At 37.7% G+C, this 19,823-nt stretch overlaps 1 protein-coding gene and 1 pseudogene across 2 annotated transcripts in view; both read right to left on the reverse strand.

Moving 5' to 3' along the window:
* UBE2G1 (ubiquitin conjugating enzyme E2 G1) overlaps nucleotides 1-19,823 on the reverse strand; it is a 111,301-nt gene that overhangs the window by 16,758 nt on the left and 74,720 nt on the right. For both annotated transcript variants that reach the window (XR_006783990.1, XM_045824474.1), the window contains exon 3: nucleotides 8,479-8,576. Coding sequence is in view for 1 of the 2 variants with exons in the window: in XM_045824474.1 (XP_045680430.1) it covers nucleotides 8,479-8,576 (98 nt within the window). In the remaining variant the exon portion in view is untranslated. The remainder of the gene's footprint in view (nucleotides 1-8,478; nucleotides 8,577-19,823) is intronic.
* Nucleotides 14,231-18,937, reverse strand: LOC123809464 (annotated as a pseudogene).

The raw sequence follows: 19,823 nt of genomic DNA on the forward strand, positions 1-19,823 counted from the left end.
ACACTTCACTTTGAGGGACAATGCCTAACCAAATGAGCCACACTAGTCAGGGCTCACTAATATATTATAGCGTAATTTTCTCCACAGCAAAAGAAAGCATACTAACTGTGGAAATATTGAAACTGTGGAAATATCAGAAGAGACAAAATTTTTTTTAAATGTATGTAAAAATGTTTTTCAACAAAATTTCAAAATCCCATAAATAATCAATGGTGATATCTATGTATATTTCAATCCTAACTTTTTACCTCAAGTCTAACAATTTGTTTTTAGATTATTAATTTATTTTTAGAGAGAAGGGAAGGAAGGGAGAGAGAGGGAGAAACACCATTGTGTGAGAGATACATAGATTGGTTGACTCCTGCATGCCCCAAACCAGGGACCTGGCCAGCAAACCCAGGCATATGCCCTGACTGGGAATCAAACCGATGACCTTTCAGGAGGTTGGCACTCAATCCACTGAACCACACCTGTCAGGGCACGAATTTTGATAGGTATAATTTTAAAGCTCATTTTTCATCTCATAACTTAAACATTTCCCTGATGTTATAAACTCTGGGTAACCAAAATCAAAGTTTATATGTATTCCTTGCTCTATGACAAATAGTTCTTGAATGCATGTGTATGCAAGGCACCTACTGAACGTAAGAAGATAAGGCAGTGCATGTGACAGACTAAGTTCGTGCCTTCACTGTCTTGTAAATCAACTTTTCTATAATTAAGGGTCTTCTTCTCTAACCACCCCTACCTCCTAGTAAAATCTATTAACAAAAATGGAATAAGTAGATCAAGAGGCAAGAATAACAAAATTTGTAACAGCATTATAAGTTCAACATAAAATGCTTATACAGTATTAAGATGCTTTCTTTACTCATTACATAAGGATTTTGTCCAACTCATTTTATTTGAAAACATGATATTAAATGTTTGTACAGAATTCTATCAGAGAATCGATTTAAGATTATTTTCCTTTTTTAGAAATGATCATCATTATCTAGTGTCTTCAAATTTTTACCTTGTGACATTTCATTTTAAACATAATTAAATTTTTTAGAATGAGAGGTTTTTAGGTCTAATATCTGTTGACCAATTACATTTAAAAATGTATATTGCCATCAGCAATACCTGAGGTTAACAGTTCCCATTGCCTGTTCACTCAAAATTAAGATTTTTCTTTTTTTAAAATATTTTATTTATTTATTTTTAGAGAGGGAAAGGAGGGAGAAAGAGAGAGAGAGAGAGAGAGAGAGAGAGAGAGAGAGGGAGAGGGAGAGGGAGAGGGAGAGGGAGAGGGAGAGGGAGAGGGAGAGGGAGAGGGAGAGGGAGAGAGAGAGAGAGAGAGAGAGAGAGAGAGAGAGAGAGGGAGAGGGAGAGAGAGAGAGCGAAACATCAATGTGCGGTTGCTGGGGGCCATGGCCTGCAACCCAGGCATGTGCCCTGACTGGGAATTGAACCTGCCACTTTGGTTCATAGCCCGCGCTCAATCCACTGAGCTACGCCAGCCAGAAAATTTTTCTTTATTGATAACTTTTAAATTTCATAGGTGAAATCTAGTTTAACTTTTCTAAATGCTTTTGAGGGGTGAAAAGTTTTCATGTATAGAAACTATACATGCTGTATACCTGAAACTAACACAAAATAATACTGCATATAAACTGTAATTGAAAAATAAAATTTAAAAAATTTACTGAAAGGCAAGGAAAGTAGGAAAAGTCATCAAAAGGAAAGAAAGAATAAAAAAACTGTTAGGAGTGAAAAAATAACTATGAATTTCCTCTTCTATAAAACGTCTGTTCTTATTCTTTACTCATTTATGTACTCAGTGTTTAGTTTTTACTTGCTAAACTGCTTAATTTTCCCCATTTAATTTTTGTCTATTACTTTTTCATTTCAATGTTTCAATAATGTCCTTTATAGCTGGCTTTATTACCTTACACAAGATCCATTTAAGAATCCTATATTGCATTTAGTTGCCATTTCTCTTTGCACTTTTTTTAAAGATTTTTAATTTATTTTTAAAGAGAGGGAAAGGGAGAGAGAAAGAGAGGGTGAGAAACATCAATGTGTGGTTGCCTCTCATGTGCCCCCTACTGGAGATCTGGCTCACAACCCAGGTATGTGTCCTGACTGGGAACTGAACCTACGCCCCTTTGGTTTGCAGGCCAGCACTCAATCTACTAAGCCACACCAGCCAGGGATACACTCCTCTTTTTAATCCTTCAATATTTATTGCTTTGGAAACTAGAAAATTCTTATCCCCAACACCCAGCAAACAACTGATATTCACTACTATTTTTTTAATCACTTGAAACTTTTTATTCCATTTAGAGTTTTAGCTCACTTTGCTGTTTGGTGTGAAGAAAATTTCTAAATCAATTTCCTCATAAACAGCTAACTAATAATCTGGGCATCAATTACTGAACAGAAAACATATCTCTTCTTCCATCTTAAAACTAAACTACCTGAACCATACAAACCCCTCAAGCAATCTATTTCTTAAAGTTGTGCATCTAAAATTAATGAAAGTCCAATTTACTCTCATCTTCTCTATTTATTTACTATTTGGGTACTCTCTTTTCCTTATTGGAAACTGGCTTGTGCCCCCTATCAGGATGCTATGACTATTCTCACAAAGTAGTCTGAGAACATATTCTCCTGAGTACTTCTAAAGTCAACCCTTCTGGGCCAAAATAACTGACCCTGTTGAGGACACCTTCCTGGACACATTTTCTTCCCTTGGTTTCTGTGATACACTTCTTTTCCTCAGTTCCTGAGCTATTCTCTCACTTACTTTCTAGTTTTCCTTTTCCTTGGTCTGACTTTTGATGTTGTCCTTACCTCCCACAATAATCATCTCTTCCCTGGGTAAATTAATTCATTTGTTCTATCACAACATTACCCATCTTCCTCGGCCACCCCTGGCTTTACTGAAATGTAATTAACACAACACTGTGCTATACACATTACCTGTCATCTTGATGCTAATAACTTCCAAGGCCCTGAGCTCACTGCTTGGACTAGTACCTAATTATCTAACTGGATATATAGCGAGTATATCTCAAGACAACAAATCAAAAACTGAATGCATTTAAACTACACAAAGCTAACCTTTACCCTAGAGTAATTTTTATCACAGTCTTATTGAGATATAATCCATGTATTTTAAGTGCAGAATTTAATACTTCATAGTATGTTTACAGAATTGTACAACCATCACCATAACCAATTTTAGAACATATTCATCACCCCAGAAAAAAACTCTATACACATTAGCAATCACTCCCCATGTTTCCCCAATGTTCCCCCACTCCTCAGGCCCTAGGCAACCACTAATGTACTTTCTTGTACTTTCTACCTCTATGGACTTGCCTATACTAAACATTTCATGTAAACAGAATTACACACTATGTGATCTTTTGTAACTGGCTTTGTTCACTTAACATAAGCTTAACAATGTCATCCACACTGTAACATGTGTCAGTATCTCATACCATTATATCGACATTACATTTTGTTTTTCTACTCAAAAACTGAAAATCATTTGGGTTGTTTCTACTTCTCTGGCTATGTCTAATGCTGCTATGAACATTCACATACAAGAATTGTGTGGGCATATTCAAGTTTCTTGGTTATCTAGGAATGGAATTGCTGGATTATAAAGTAACTATGTTTAACCTTTTGAGGGCGTGCCAGACTATTTTCCAAAGTGGCAGCACCATTTCACAATCTTGCCAGTAGTGTATGAAAGCTGTAATTTCTCTACATTCTCAACAACACCTGTTTTTTTTAAATATTTCTTTTTGAAAAGTTTCTTCTTTTTTAAAAATTTATTTTTAGAGGGGAGAAGGGAGGGAGAAAGAGAGGGAGGGAAACATCAATGCATGGCTGCCTCTCCTGCATCCTCTGCTGTGCATCTAGCCTGCAACCCAGGCATGTGCCCTGACTGGGAATGGAACCAGCAACCCTTTGGTTCGCAGGCCAGCACTCAGTCCTCTGAGCCACAACAGCCAGGGCCCAACGCTTGTTTATTACCTGTCTTTTTCCCATTGCAGTGAGATAATGTGTTATTTCACTGTGATTTTGATTCTACAATTGTTTTGTAAATGGTCCATCTATTCTAAATTCTTACCTCTCCATTACCACCCATATCTGGTAGTCAACAAGTAAGAATAACTAAATTTTCCTCCCTGTCACTGCTCTTAGTTCAAACTTTGTCCCTTACTGGAACCACTGAAAAAATCCTCATCAACCTCCTGGCTATCCGTCAGCCTTCCCCTTCCAACTTTCCTTCATGAGTACAATCTTTTTAGAAGAAAATATAGTCACAATAAACCTATAAAACTTTAATGAGTTCCCACAGCCTAAAGAACAAAGTTCGAGGCAGGTATTTACATATTCGAATTTCTGTTCAAGAACCGTATTCTCGGAGAAGCACATGGCTGCAGCCATGTAAGGAGGACCATGCACTTTTGGCACAGGGGACACCCCCCCCCGCCCCTGCCGCCACCCCTGCAGCCATAAGAAGAATCACCATGCAGCTTTAGCAAAGAATCACCACGTGGCTTTAGCAGAGAACCACCACGCAGCTTTAGCTAGAGATCCTGGCAACACAATCGATGGTGTTGGGAACCGAGGAAGGCCTACCAGCCGAGCACGGAACACTGGGAAGAACTGGGAGCTACCTGAGCCACGGACTTCTATTTCTTTTCCTGAGATATGCTCCAGGCCCAGAAAAGCAGCAAAACCAGACAAGCAATGCCACGGCTAACCTCAGGACCAGCAGCATCAACTAAAGGTCCCTGACCAGGAGCCGACCAATCAGTGCAGACCATGGCCCTGAAAGAACACACCTGTAAGGCTGATGAAAAATCTATAGGATCCTCCTCCCCTGGGACCTCCAGAGCAAACACACTCTTGGCTGGTCTTCCTGGGAGAAAGAGGAGTGCCGGGGTTGAGGTTGGACAGTTGCCTTGAAATCCATCAAGTGCCTGCATTATTAAAAATTCCTGGCATCTATCTCATTGACATTGTTCACTTTGTTAACAATACTTATAAAAAGGAAGCTTGAAACAATAAGCTGCTGATAAACTGTGTACCATAATCATCACAATGAAAATACATTAAATTGACTCGTTCTCTGGCCTGGTTTTAACCAGAGGCAGGGAGTTGGCAACCTGCCTTTAGAGTTCAGTTTTCATCATGTATCTTCGCAGGCTCAGTGTGCGTTTTGATTTTTGGGTTTTGGACACCTCCCTGGTTTGAGGCTTTAAAACAGAGCCTAATGGTGTGTTATATTCTTATAAAAATTTTACCTTTTTTTTGCTTTTGATTATACTTTAAGTTATTTGTGGGTGCACAGTCTCCTAAATGGAAGAGGGCTTAAATTTTAATGTGTATTCTAATTTTGAAGTATATTTGAAATTTAAGTATCCAGTCACAGAACAATGTGTCACGAACACTGGCACATATGTGTGTGTTACTGTTCGGTGGCCGGAAAAGCCAACCGGGAAGGAGCAGATATCAAACTGGACAAAGCCCTCTCACCTTGGTGGGGATGTACAATCTTGGCAAAAATTTTATACAAGACAGTGGCTAAGATTCAGAAGCGACTAGCAAATTCTGGAACTTAATCCGATTTTCTTTGGGAACTCATGTGTACATTGTAATTACTACATAGGAGCTTAAGGCCTAAAACAAAACCTTCCAAATGACAAATGTTTTCATTGGGAGCAGTGGTACCCAAACACTGTTGGACAAATGAATGGAATAAATTTTATGGAATTGGAGTTTTATGGAATAAAAAATTGGAAAATTTATTTTCCAATAAATAAATGGAATAAAAATTACCATAGGCGTACACTAACAGAAAAAAAAAAAAAGAACCATATTCTCTTTCTCTTCTATGCTACCAATACCTTGTAACTAACATCACTGTAATTTCTCTGTTTCACCATTAAGTTCACATGTCCACCTTTGCATTATAGAGGCCATAATATTCTTATAGAAAGAGACCATAACTCAATCATCTTTATATCTCCAGTCCCTAGCAAATAGTCACATGCCCGTTTTTCCTCTTATTCTTATTTCAAAATGACTTTTCACTCTTATCCTAGTCTAACTCTTCCTATACTTTCCATCATTGCCCCATCTCCTCCTCAGTTATCTTTTCTTCACAAAGGATCTCCTCTCTCAAATCAAGTCTTAATTATTTCACTCTCTCATGCCTTCTGCTTTATGGCCTACAAAACAAAAAGGTCTCTTCAATCTTAAAAAAAAACAAACAAAAAAACCCCACATACCTCATACCATCAGTTACCCTCTTAAACTACCTAGGCCACTGCTATCCTCAGATAGAAAATAGATTTTCTGCTATTTAACAGAAAAGAAGTGTCAGGTACTGCATACATATGTGCTGTCAGTTAATTCTCACAGAGAAACTAAGGCTCAAAGAGGCTCTGTCCTGAATTATACAGCTAGTCTGGTGCAGCAACAGTCAGCAGCTCTGTCACGTCTTCTTTTGGAGATTTTCATTTATTTACTTTTAGATAGGGGAAGGAAGTAGGAAAGAGAGGGAGAGAAACATTCATGTGCAAGAGACATACCAATCGGCTACCTCCCACACACCCCCAACTGGGGACCTGGCCGACAACCCAGGCTTATGCCCTGACTGGGAATGGAACTGGCAACCTTTTGGTTTGCAGGCTGGTGCTTAATCCACTGAGCCATACCAGCCAGGGATCACGTCTTCTTTTAAAGTAGGTGTAAAGAGATTGCTTATTACACATCAAGTAATTCAAATGAAGCAGGAGAAACTGCCAACAAAAGGCTAGGAATAAATAAAATAAATTTCAAAGAAACAAGAGGTGAAATGTCATTAATTCGTGTATCCATACTTAATGTAGGATCATTGTTAATGAATTCTCCCACAAATAAATTGTAAAAGGATATTTTTCTCCCTTCTTACTTAAATTGTTAGAGAAATGTTTTTATTCCTTCCTAACAAAAATAGCTGTGCCTTTTGTAATCACTGCTATCTTAAGTGCAATAAAATATGGTAGGTTCCCTCGGTTCCCAGTAGTTTTCCATTTGCTAGTTCTAGTCTTTCACAGGACCCATCTGTTTTTCAAGCCTTTGGGTTGTAATACATACTCCCTATCCATGCAATAATGCCTTAATTTATTAATAATCCATTACTATCTTACTGATTTTTGTTTAAACTAATAAAGGTTTTCTTCCTTGCAACCAGAAGAACCTAACTTTAAGAAACAAAATGCAGGTTATGTAGTAGTATAAAAAGACAGCTGAGCCCTGACTGATGTGGCTCAGCTGGTTAGGCACTGTCCTGCAAAGCAAAAGGTCACAGATTTGATTCCCAGTCAGGACACATGCCTGGCTTGTGGGGTTGGTCCTCAGAAGGAGGGACATGTGACAGGCAACCAATCAATGTTTCTCTCCCCTTCTCTAAAATAAATGAATGAATGAATGAATAAATAAATTCTTTGAAGAAAATAGAAAGACAGCTGATTACAAAATACTTAGAAAACAAATCCTTGTAAGCTCACACAAAACAAGGCAACAAGTTCAAGGAGACTGTATATAATAAACATGACTTATCTAGCTTAACCTTTGGCTCACAAAGTAGATTTTAAAGGATAGCACTTCCTTAGGTAAAACAACCAATGTCTCTATTTCATGAACAGCAGTACTAGGTGCTTTCCACCAATTAAAGCATACAGAATTTTACTTCATTTGACATTCTGTCACCTTATGAGGAAGGTAGGGCATTCCTTTTTTTATAGCTAAGAATATAGATAAAAAGGTCCAAGAGCTAAGAAGAAAAAATATAACGAAACAATCCAGGTTTAATTACTTCTGTGCTTTTTGTAATAGCCAAAGAGTCACTTAATGCCTTCGAAATTATGCCCTTACCCTCACTGGTGTGGCTCTGTGGGTTGAGTACTAGCCTGCAAACTGAGAGGTTGCCAGTTCAATTCCCAGTCAGGGCACACATCTGGGTTGCCGGCCAGGTCCCCATTTGGGGATCTTCAAGAGGCAGCTGATTAATGTTTCTCTTGCAAGTTGATGTTCCTCTCCCTTGCTTGATCCCCCCTTCCCTTTTCTCTAAAAATAAATTAATCAATTTTAAAAAATGTTTTCAATTGTAAGAGTTCTACTGATGCTGAATCTCTTATCACCCACCAAACCTGCCTGTAGTTTGGAACATCATAAGCCACATCATGAGACTCAAAGAACTGAAAACTAAGTAAATAAATATAAAGCTATTTTTTCACATGATCTGTTACTCCTCTCATCTAAAGAACCTAATAATGCACAGCCATGCACATAAAAAAAACAGTGAACTTAGTGTAAAAATTCCAAAGCAATTTCATTGAGAACTACATCTTTCTTAATGACCTTGAAAACTTCAGTGATAGACCATCACATTTGTAAATGTAAAAGTAAAACTAGGTAACTTACCATTTGGGTGCCAGATTTCTGTAATGAATTTCATTTTGGGAGGCCGGAGGGGATAATCTTTTGGGAAAGTGAGATGAGCCTTAAAAACACCACCTTCACTGGAAAAAAAACAAAAACAAAAACGAGTTCTTGCCTATAAGTTCCTGCTTATAAGTAGACAATTATTAAACAAACATAAAAACAAGGATGCTAGTGCTAACAGTATAAATTAAGTAAATAATATGGATTTCAAGCAGTCTACTTACTCAAATACCCAAGTTTAAAAACTGTCATACCTACCACCTTATTAATAAAACCCTCACAAAACTAGTAAAATGAAATAGCTTAAAAAAGGCATCCAAATCAGATCACATTATTGCTGTGCTACAAATCTATCACTTCCCACTGCACTTAAAATAAAACTCACAAAGTTTAACATTGCCTATAGTGTTCAAATTGCCTAATCTCAAATCATTACTCTTCTTTCTGTTCTAGCCAGTCTCCTTTCTGTTCTCCAAACACAATGAGCACATATATTTTGTGGGGGCAGTGCACCCAACCACAAGAAATAACTTTTCATGGACAAGCCAAATTGGCAGCCAAGAGCAAGGCTCCTTGTTTAAAGTCAAAATGATGGAATATGAATATCCTGAGCCCACAGCCTCTCATTAACAGCACAACTACAACTACATATAGAACAGCTATCTCTGATAACAACCTGAAAACTAGCAGATTTTCTACTAGTAGGGACAAAGAAAAAGCCACACCGAAGGTGTAGAGGTGTAGAGACTAAGGGTAGGAGGTGTAGAGACTAAGTCCAGTCAGGACCTACCCTGTCCCCACACTCCCCATGTGGTAACTCACACAGTGGGAGGGATATCACAAAACTGCAGAGGTTGTCCCCAAAGAGTGTGGGGTCCAAGGCCTAGCCTGGGGGACCTGCACCAGGAAGAGGAACTCCCATAACATCTGGCATTGAACACTAGTGGGGCTTAGGTCTGAGAGAGCCAACGAGTTGAAGAAACCCAGGTTGCACTATTTTTGAATCCCAGCACAGAGGTAGCAGTTTGAAAAGAACCTACATACACTGACTGATTTTAGGGTGCATGCTGGAGGAACAGAGATGCACTGAACTTTCTCTTGAGTCATAGGTGCTGATGGGTGCCATTTCTCCCCTTTCTTTAACCTAGCTGTTTTGACAGGAGCAGGCGCCATGTCTAACACTCTCCATTAACCTTTCCAACACTGTTCACCCCATCCTGGCATTTTCCTGAGGACCCACCCAGGCTAGCACCCCTCTAAAGAGGCTCCTGCCCTGCCACACCCAGTGGGCAGCCTCAGTAGGCACTAGCACACAGCACTGCATCTGCAATAGCAGGGTTGGGCCTACCAGCCAACCACACTGAGGGCCTGACCTGTGTACCAGTGAGCCCGCAGAGAAGCAAAAGCTAAAGGAGTTCATCACCACTAAACCAGCATTATAAGACATGTTAAAGGTTCTTTAAATTGAAAAGAAAAGAATAAAACTAGAAATAAGAATATATATGAAATAAAAAGAAATCTCACTAGTAAAGGCAAACAGATAATAAAGACATTAGACCAGCCACTTATAAATTTAGTATAAAAATAATTGAAATGGCCATAAGTACATATTTATCTAAAATTACTTAAAATGTAAATTAACTACATGCTCCACTGAAAAAAAATGACTGAATGAATAAAAAAAAAAAAAACCCTTACATTTGATGCCTATGTGAGACTTCAGATTGAAAGACACACAGACTGAAAGTAAAGGGATAAAAAATTTAATTCATGAAAATAGAAACAAACAAAAAGCTGGGATAGCAATATTTACACAAAACAAAATAGACTTTAAAACAAAGGCTATAACAAAAGGCAAAGAAGGAATCAGCAATTCTACTTCTGGCACATATCTGAAGAAACCTAAACACTAATTCAAAAAGATATATGCACCCCTACGTTCACTGCAGTGTTCTTTACAATAGCCAAGACATGAAAGCAACCTAGGTGTTCACCAACAGATGAATGGATAAAGAAGAAGTTGAGATACATGCATAAATATTGCTACAGAGAGGGGGGAGTGGGAGGAGAGGGACGGGGAGAGGGAGAAATATTACACAGCCATGAAAAGATTGAAATTTTGCCATTTGTGACAACATGGGGAGACCCAGACAGTATTATGCTAAGTGAATTAAATCAGAGGAAGACAAATAGTATTTCAATTCACTTATGTGTGGAACCTAAATAACTAAACAAATGAATGAACGAAACAAACAGAATCATAAATACAGAAAAACTGGTAAGTTACTAGAGGATTGGGTGACCCTGGGAGTGTGGGCAAGAAGGTGAAGGGGATTAAGAGACACAAACTTGTCCTGGCTGGCGTAGTTCAGTGGATTGAGCGCGGGCTGTGTACCAAAGCATCGCAGGTTCGATTCCCAGTCAGAGCACATGCCTGGGTTGCAGGCCACGGCTCCTAGCAACCACACATTGATGTTTCTCTCTCTCTTTTTCTCCCTCCCTTCCCTCTCTAAAAATAAATAAATAAAATCTAAAAAAACACAAAAAAACCCCCTCACAATTAATGCTGAAGATCTTTGAAGAGTAGGCTTAAAAAAAAAAAAAGAGAGAGACACAAACTTGTAACTGTAACATAAATAAGCCACTAGGATGTGAAGTACAGCATAGGGAACACAGTCAGTAATATCACAGTAACTTTGTGCGGTGACAGGTCCATAGCAGACTTTTTGTGATCACTCTGTAAGGTATATAAATGCAAAATCTCACTATGTTATAGACCTGAAGCTAATATAATATTGTATGTCAACTATACTTTAATTAAAAAGAGCTATCCATTGCACACACACACAAAATTAGACATCAGACCAAAAAAAAACCCACAATAAGCTCTTTCTCATCTCAAGAGTTTAGGCACATTTCATCTAGAAACAGATGTGCTGACCTTCCATTCTTCCATCCATTTACTTATCATTTACAAATATTTATTCAGCTTTTGTACTTGTCAGACACTAAGAGTACAGCAATGAACAAAGTATAAAGTCTCTCAAGTAGTTTATATTCTAGTGACTTTCCAAACCACTGCTGTACAATAAATAGAACTGTCTATACATTGGAGATGTTTTATATTTGTGTGGTCGAATATAGCAGCCATCAGCCACTCAAACTATGGCTAGTGAAACTGAGGAACTGAATTTTAAGTTCCATTTAATTTTAAGAGCCATATGCAGGCAGTGATTACTGCTTATTAGTGCAGTTCTAAGCACTGCAATTTACTTAGGAAGTGTGCTTGAAGGATTATCAAAATAATACAATGAGCTGTGTATGTTAACCATGAAAACCAATGAGATGAAGTCAACCTTATGAAGCAAAAAATGACTAAGTTCCTGCTTTGTGTCCTTGGTACTAGCTGTATCTTCTGTTTGAAATACCCTTCTCCCTTTGTCATTCAGAATTCAACTTAAATGTTACCTCTTGAGAAAGATTTTACCCCATTACCTGATTTTAACAGGCCACTGTGGCTCACTATCACACTGACAAATTTACTGCAATAGCAATTCACATATCAGATTTTCTTACTATTCAATGCACATACCATCAGAGCAGGGTAATAGGATTGTGTTTGTTTCAGATCAGTAAGAAATAGAATTCTAAGCTCAGTGAATAATTTTCATTCACTGAACAAATATACATTGATAATCTACTTGTCTGAGACACTGTTCTAGGTAAATGAATATAACAGACCAAGAAATTAAAGAGCACTGGTTTCATGGCACTTACCATTCTAGGTCAAGAGGAAAACATCAAGAAAAATATCAGTAATAAGCATGGAATAATATAAGCAATCTACTGTTAAATTTTTAAAAAACCTATTGGATAAACCTATTTGTCTTTAGAAGAAGTAAAAGTGGGGGTATGTTTATATGCAAATAGAAATATATCTGGAAATATAACACTAATACATAACAATGGTTAATTCTGGAACATAAGATTATGGGATCTTTTATTTTCTGCTTTGTACATTTCAGTATAACTTCACTTTTTAACCACAGCAAGTATTAATTTTTATCACCCTTTTCTGAACATAAATACAAATTGAGGGAAAGGCTAATAAAAAAGAGGTAAATCATTAGTACCAAATAGTCTTGAATACAGAAAATGCCACTGGACTCAAGTATAAAAAGTAATCTTGAATGTCATGAGTGGTGTGGATCAGTGGGTTGAGCATCATCCTGCAAACCAAGGTCACCTGTGCAATTCCTGGTGAGGGCACAGGCCTTGGTTGCAGGCTGGGTCCCCAGCTCGGGACATGTGAGAGGCAACTGATCAATGTTCCTCTTACACATCACGCTTCCCTCTCTCCTTACCTTCCACCCTCTCTAAAAATAAATAAATAAATAATCTTGGGGGGGGGGGGGCCGACAACTAAAAAGTAACCTTGAAACCTTGGCTGGGTAGCTCAGTTGGTCAGACCATCATTCCAATGTGCCCAAGGTTACGAACTCGATCCTTAGTCAGGGCACATACAAAAATCAACCAGGGAATGTATAAATAAGTGGAACAACAAATCGATGTTTCTCTTTCTTTCTCCCCCTACCCCCATCCTCTCCCTCTAAAATAAGTAAATCAAAAAATAAATAACCTTGATAATACAAGTTTGGTAAAAGGAATAGAAAAACAACTGCAAAGGACCAAAGAAGGAATGAGGTGGTAAAGTACAAGCATAACAAACAGAGCAATTTGGGGTTAACAGTTAAAGAAGATGGGAAAAGAGTACAAATGGAAATCTTTAAAAGAGGGAGGCAACACCTTAGTTGGTATAGCTCAGTGGATTGAGTGCTGGCCGAAAGGTCACCAGTTTGATTCAACTCCCAGTCAGGGTGCATGCTTGGGTTGGGCACCAGGTCCCCAGCTAAGGGCATGTGAATGGCAACTCATCGATTTATCTCTCCCTTTCTCTCTCTTCCTCCTTTCTCTCTCTCTAAAAGTAAATAAATAAAATCTTTTTTAAAAAAGAGAAAAGACTAGTTTGCAAGTAAATGGGAAGATGCTGGCTGAAAGACTACAAAAAAACTCAGAAATTAGAACAAGAAAGAAAATAAGGGTAGTTAAGGGCCTATTTAAGAAAACAAACAATCTTTTCCCTCTGCACAGGAAGAAAACCAGACTGAATGTAGTATAGATATCCAGGGGCAAAAAGGAAGAAAAATGACAAATTTTATGTCTGCCTTGTTGGCCTTGAATTCCATAATTTATAAGATTATCTACTGAAGGGGAATAAAACCTGAAGATGAAAAAAATGGAGACTATGATAGTTGTGAATAGAGCATAAAGAGATAAGCCTATTTTCTCAGCCTACATTACCCCAACTTGTAAGTTATTGCCAAAACTGGTCTTAGGACATATTTATTATATGAACTAGTTTTCCAAACTGGGGCCATAAAACCAATTAAGTGAGTCACTAACCAGTTTTTTTTTCCTTCTTCTTTTTTGGGGGAGAGGGGTGTACACAGGGTGCTTTCTTCTCCAGTGATACATGCTATGGTGGGTTGGGCTCCGGCCAATGTCCCCATATGTACAGAACTGAATAAAGTGGGTCTTTGAGAAGTCTGATTCACCTTGATGAGGAAAGGGAGATGGGGAGGACAAAGATGGGCATTACAACCAGGGTCATGTTTAGTCCTGTGCTGGGTCCAGTCTGGAATGCAGAGAAAGAAGGCAGCTCTCAAGGTGGTTACTTCCAGGCAGGGGATGCCTGACAGGCTTGGGGAGCCTCCTTCCTGTACCACATCTTCCCACTATGCATCTGGTATTTCCCAAGCCCCGGCAGGAACCCCTGGTGCAGGAAGGCTTATTCCAGCCATCATCCTTTTCACCAGTTCTACATGTTCTGGGTTCCACAGGAATAGAACTGTGCTTGCTCATTGCTGTAAGCTTCCACCTCATCTTCTTCCTCACTAATGGTGGGCCTGGCAAATGAAGCCCAAGGGCCTGGATCCAATCCTGGATATTGGCAATTACGTCTTCTCCATATCACACTGGTGCCAGTTCCAACTCCTCTGGTTCAGGATCTTGGTTCAGGGGCTGGTAGAACCTGCCCTAGTTTCCTCCTGCTCTTCTTCCTCCTCATTGCTTCAATCCCCAAGCCTTCTGTAGGGCCCTGGTATGATCCTAGTTCCCAGTCTAAACAAGGAAGATACATTCAGGGCCCATGGTGTCTCCTTCTGGAACTACTGCTGCCACCCGGGCAGGGAACACTCAGAGCCCCCATGACCCAACCCGCACCTTCCCAGTTTTCTTCTTAAACAAATAAAAGTAGAATAGAAAACAAAGGTGCTTATCACAAATAATCTGTCTCAGTTATATAATCTATATACATGTTTCTATTCACTAAGATGTATACACCTAATATACACTGGATCATAATGTAAATTATTTCTGATTATGGGTTATGGTAAAAAAAAAAAAGCTTGAAAGCCACAAATACAGAAAACAGCCAAAAGTTAATGTAAAATGGTATCAAAATAGCTGCCACAAGCCCAAGCACTTTATCCCACTGGTGAAGCTATTCCTTAGTATTCAGGTAGCTTCCCTTAAATTTTAATTGCTTAGGTCTTCTTATATTAGCTGATTGGAATCCCTACCATAGGAAAAAAAAAATCACCTAGTCTCACATTATTTTCCATCTTTAAAATGTCAATCAAATTTAATTAATAAGATTATCCTAAAACATTAATAGCATACAATTTTTACTCTGTCTGTAATGCCCTCACCCATTCTGAACCAACTATTCTATTCCTTATAGTTTCTCTCCTATAGGTGGACTCCTGGTCTCCTTTACCTGTGGAAACCCTGTTTTTTTGAGTCTTGCTCAGTATCAGTAGTCCCAAGTCATGAATAGCTAAACTTCTAGTAAACAGCTACATCAGCAAAGAAGAACTCAAAAGACCCACAAGATACAAAACATTTTAGACTAAATATTAAAATGTCACATGTTCGCTGTTTTTCAAATATACAAAGATGCTACTATGATGAGCAAACTGAAAATTTATTTAAAAACATCAATGAATTAAACATATCTTCTCTTCCGTTATATGTTGTCTTCATCACAGATACTAGCAGTTTAATTACTAGCATGATATTTTTAAAAAAATATACAACCAGGAGTTTCCCATTTGAAAAGGCTGAGAAACCTAGACCTAAGGCCTAGTTCAAGTTTCTTCCATGAGGCTTCCCTTACTGTTTTTGCTTAAATTATAAAATCTTGTAAGAATCACAGATCCTACCATTCTGTTTTTTCAAATCCTACCATTTTGCCACATTTACTTTATTTAAATGATAAACTCCATGCTGCCACTTGAAATTTTTCTCAACGTTTTTCTTTTATATATATTCCTATTGATACTTGTCTCTTGTTCATTTTACCTGCTGCATTCCACAATTTATCCAATACAATCATAAGACATTTGACTGCTTCCAACTCTTTTGCTATTACAAGCAATACATTGAATATTCCAAACACTTCCTAGGCATAGGGTTTTTAACCTAGAAATGAAACTGCTAAAACAAAGTTTAAGTAATTGTTCAAAGTCACACAACTAATAAAAATGGTAGAGTCAGGGAGCTACACAAAGATAGTCCCCAAAGCCCACATTCTTAAGCACTAAATGATAAATGACATAGCATTGCCAATGATCAATCAATTTCTAAGCAATATGTGCACAAGGTTTATTCCCTCCAAAATTTCATTACAGGATATATGGCTTGTGCTTCGAAGTCCTAAACAAAACTACAAAACAATTTCTTTGATCAGAAAATTTCGTTAGCCAACTCTTCATTTTCTATATCCTCTCAAGGTAAGGCAATACTACAAGATACATATACTCTTACCATTCTCCAAGTTTTTTACACCACTGCTAATGGTAAGAAACAAACTTAAACAGACCAACCATTAATGATGAAAGAAGAAGACAGTAAGAGATTTAAAAAGTTGTAAGCCATTCACCACTCATTAATACAAAGTTATAAACATTTATTTACTCAGAGCTATCCGGGTCTCTGAGACTTTCTTTAAAAACCTACTGCCATTCCTACATGAACTTTTATTTCTGTAAATATGGGTGGCTATACATACTACTTAACAATCAGTTGTCTGAAAACAGCAGGTTTATCACACCAGTTTCAGAATGTCTTTCACAGAAAGCCTCAAGAATCAATTCATAACAGCACTAGAAAGATTAATAGAGAAGTAAAAACTCAAAACTGAGGTGGAACAGGGGCTCAGAGGAGGGTAGCAAGGAGGGGCAAGTGGGGACATCTACAATAGTGTCAACAAAAATAAAAAAATTTTCAAGACTGTGTAAAGATAAATATAAAGACTAAATTAATACTCATAGTATCTATCAGTCTCAAATAAAGTAATGAACTTAAGAATATACCAGTTGATTGATTAGAGACTGTAGAGTGTGCACTGCCCTCTAGTGACTAAATGAAGGCTAATGATGTCACCATGAACTAATCACACCTTTTATAGAACTTTAGTACATTGTTAATTCTTTAATTATTACATAAATTATCTAATTATTAAGTGGTAAATTAACCACTTAGGCCTGGGTACCATCTAAACCCAAATTAACTTACTTTCAATCCTACATTCCCATCCACCCCCATTATCAGCCTGTTTCTCTCCCTAGGCCGTTATTTATGTTTGAGTTCTGTGTACTCACTCCCAACAGCACTCCTCAAACCACTGCTGGGCCCCTATCCCCTTCCCTCCACCGAAATAACTACAAGAACACCAGTAATTTCCTTACTGTTAAATCAACAGACACTTAAAATATTTGAATTTTGATACTTGACTCTTTGTAGCATTTTAGAAAGCTTACTTTTATAAAAACCTTTCCTCTCCTTATACCTTCTTGGCTAACTTCCTCTGCCTTTTCTCAGGGTCCTGCCCTAGGCCCATGTGCTCTCTGTTCCCTACCCAAAGGCTGGTGATCTCTCTACTTCAAGCACCATGGGTAGCCCCCAAATCCCAGTACATTTTTTATGTTATAGGCAAATAAATTTTTTTAAAAAACATGTATTTGTTGCAGAAATAAAATACAACTAAACTGAGGGAAAATAAAAGCCATAATCCCCAAATTATAATACTTAGTAATTCAATGCACATTATAAAATATAATTTAACTGGTAACTTCTGATATAAAATTTCTCAATGGCTGTGCTTTGTTCTGGGGACAAAAGGTGACTTCAAACTCTTTCACAGTGTTTTGTAAATGTCAGACTAACCCTGAACTCCCTACCCAATCCCATTTATTCAAATTCTTTATATCACTTCACTCAGATGCCATACCCTTATGTTCCACCCCCCTTTTCCAGGCCCTATGTACACAGTTCTCCCTGTGAAATACTTAATCCCTAGTTTCCCTTCCACTCATCCCTACCACTCACTGTCAGTGCCAGAATATCTGTCTAAATTAATTCTTACCTTGCTGTTGACAGTCTAAAATCTCTTCCATCCCAGAATAATTAATCTAAACCAGATGTGGTAATCTCATTCATCTTGCCAGTTGCTGGGTAAGGAATGAGCAAGTCACTCCGTTCTGACAAATGAGACAAGAAGCAGAGTCTGCTAAAGAAATCACCTTCTCTTTTTTCTTTGGATGATATTCTGAAATGCTCAAAACTGCTATTAATTAACCATTTTGTGTCAGGACAACATGTTCACAGTATTCTAAGGCCATTAAAATCAGATTTCTTTTGCTTGTAGCCAAAGTGCCTAATAACTAATACAGTCACTAACTCTTCAGTTCCTATTTTAGACATCTTTTTCCTCTGGGAAAAGGTCCGTGACACATTCAAAACCTGCCATCTTCCCAATGATTCCTCATAGTACCCCATGTCCATCTCCACCATAGCTATCACCAAAGTGTATTAAATGACCTGTTTTGTCAACTAAAGATAACCTCTTTGAGAGCAGTAACTATTACATGCTCCCAGCATCTAGCATAAGAGTGCTCAAAAAATATTTGAGAACTAAATGAATGAGTAGTGTAAATGCCAGTGTAATGCTTTACTTTTGCAATCATTCTAAGTAGCACAATGCCAAAAGGGATGACGTACACTCAACAAATCTTAAGCCTCTTTTTTGAGGGCTTTAAAAACTGTTTTATAACTTCCAGCACATGAATTAGAAAAGATCATTCATAAAAAGGAATCAGATCCAGGTAATTTCAGATGACCGTTATAATGTCTGTTAACTTCATTAAGGCCTCACTACTCATAAGATGTTCAAAATACCAATGGCAATGAGGTTCATCGATAGCACAGGTACTGCCATGCTCTCATCAGGAAGGGACAGTGCAGAAGGGGCTGCCAATTGTCTCATCAGTAGGTCCACATTCCAAAGGAGCTGCCACAAATCTTCTGCTATCCACATCTCTTGTCAAAAAGCTTGCACTCTTGAAATGTACACTAAGGCCAGAAATAGGTTTTTATTGGTGGAAATAATAGTATGTTAATTAGTAAAACGAGTATTAAAAAGTGGTTTTCTTTGGTGAAGCTGAAGGTACACAAAATATATGGACCAGCTAATAATATTTAGACACATGTGACACTATTGCATGAAAAAAAGTGTAAGAATTCTGTGAGGTCCTTAGAGATGGAGCTCAAGCCTAGATGCCTAACCAATCTTCTGTACAGACAACATCAGTTTAGAAAAATTTCTCTTATTATGTCATATCAACTGTAAGAGTAACAAGAGTCTATCACTGTAATATTGCTGTGTTTCCTTTACTCAGGTTTCCCTGAGTAAACCTTCATGCAATGTGTTTTGATTGCAAAACCTAGAGTAGACCTGAACTTAAACCAGATTATATGTATAGTTTTATGTACAAAATTTAGTTAAAAAATCAGCTTGCAAATAATAAGATTGTGAGGAAATACTTCTAAAATAGTTTTCAATGGCTACTGTTACCTACCAAACTAACACTGTGGTTATAGTAACAAGTTATTTTAGTTTGCAACAATTACAATGCAAACATACCATTGGGAAACAATACTAACAAAAATTTTAAGTGGCAATACATTATGAGAAAACGTTAACTTTTTTCAGACTATAGAAAACCCAAAAATCCACACAACATCTCAACTCTGTATGTCATATACCACTCTACTCTGGTAGAGAAGTAGCTCTGAGTTTTCTTTTCCATCATGTATTTTATGGAGTGAAAATGAGTTACCATCTTAGAACACCTAAAACGAAACTACTTAGCCCTCAGGAAAAAATATATGATGCATCCAAACCCTTCTTGCTTAGTCCCAGA

Source organism: Phyllostomus hastatus, unplaced genomic scaffold (genome assembly GCF_019186645.2).
Source record: "Phyllostomus hastatus isolate PE091 unplaced genomic scaffold, TTU_PhHast_1.1 phas_scaffold_55, whole genome shotgun sequence".
NCBI classification, from domain to species: Eukaryota; Metazoa; Chordata; class Mammalia; order Chiroptera; family Phyllostomidae; genus Phyllostomus; species Phyllostomus hastatus.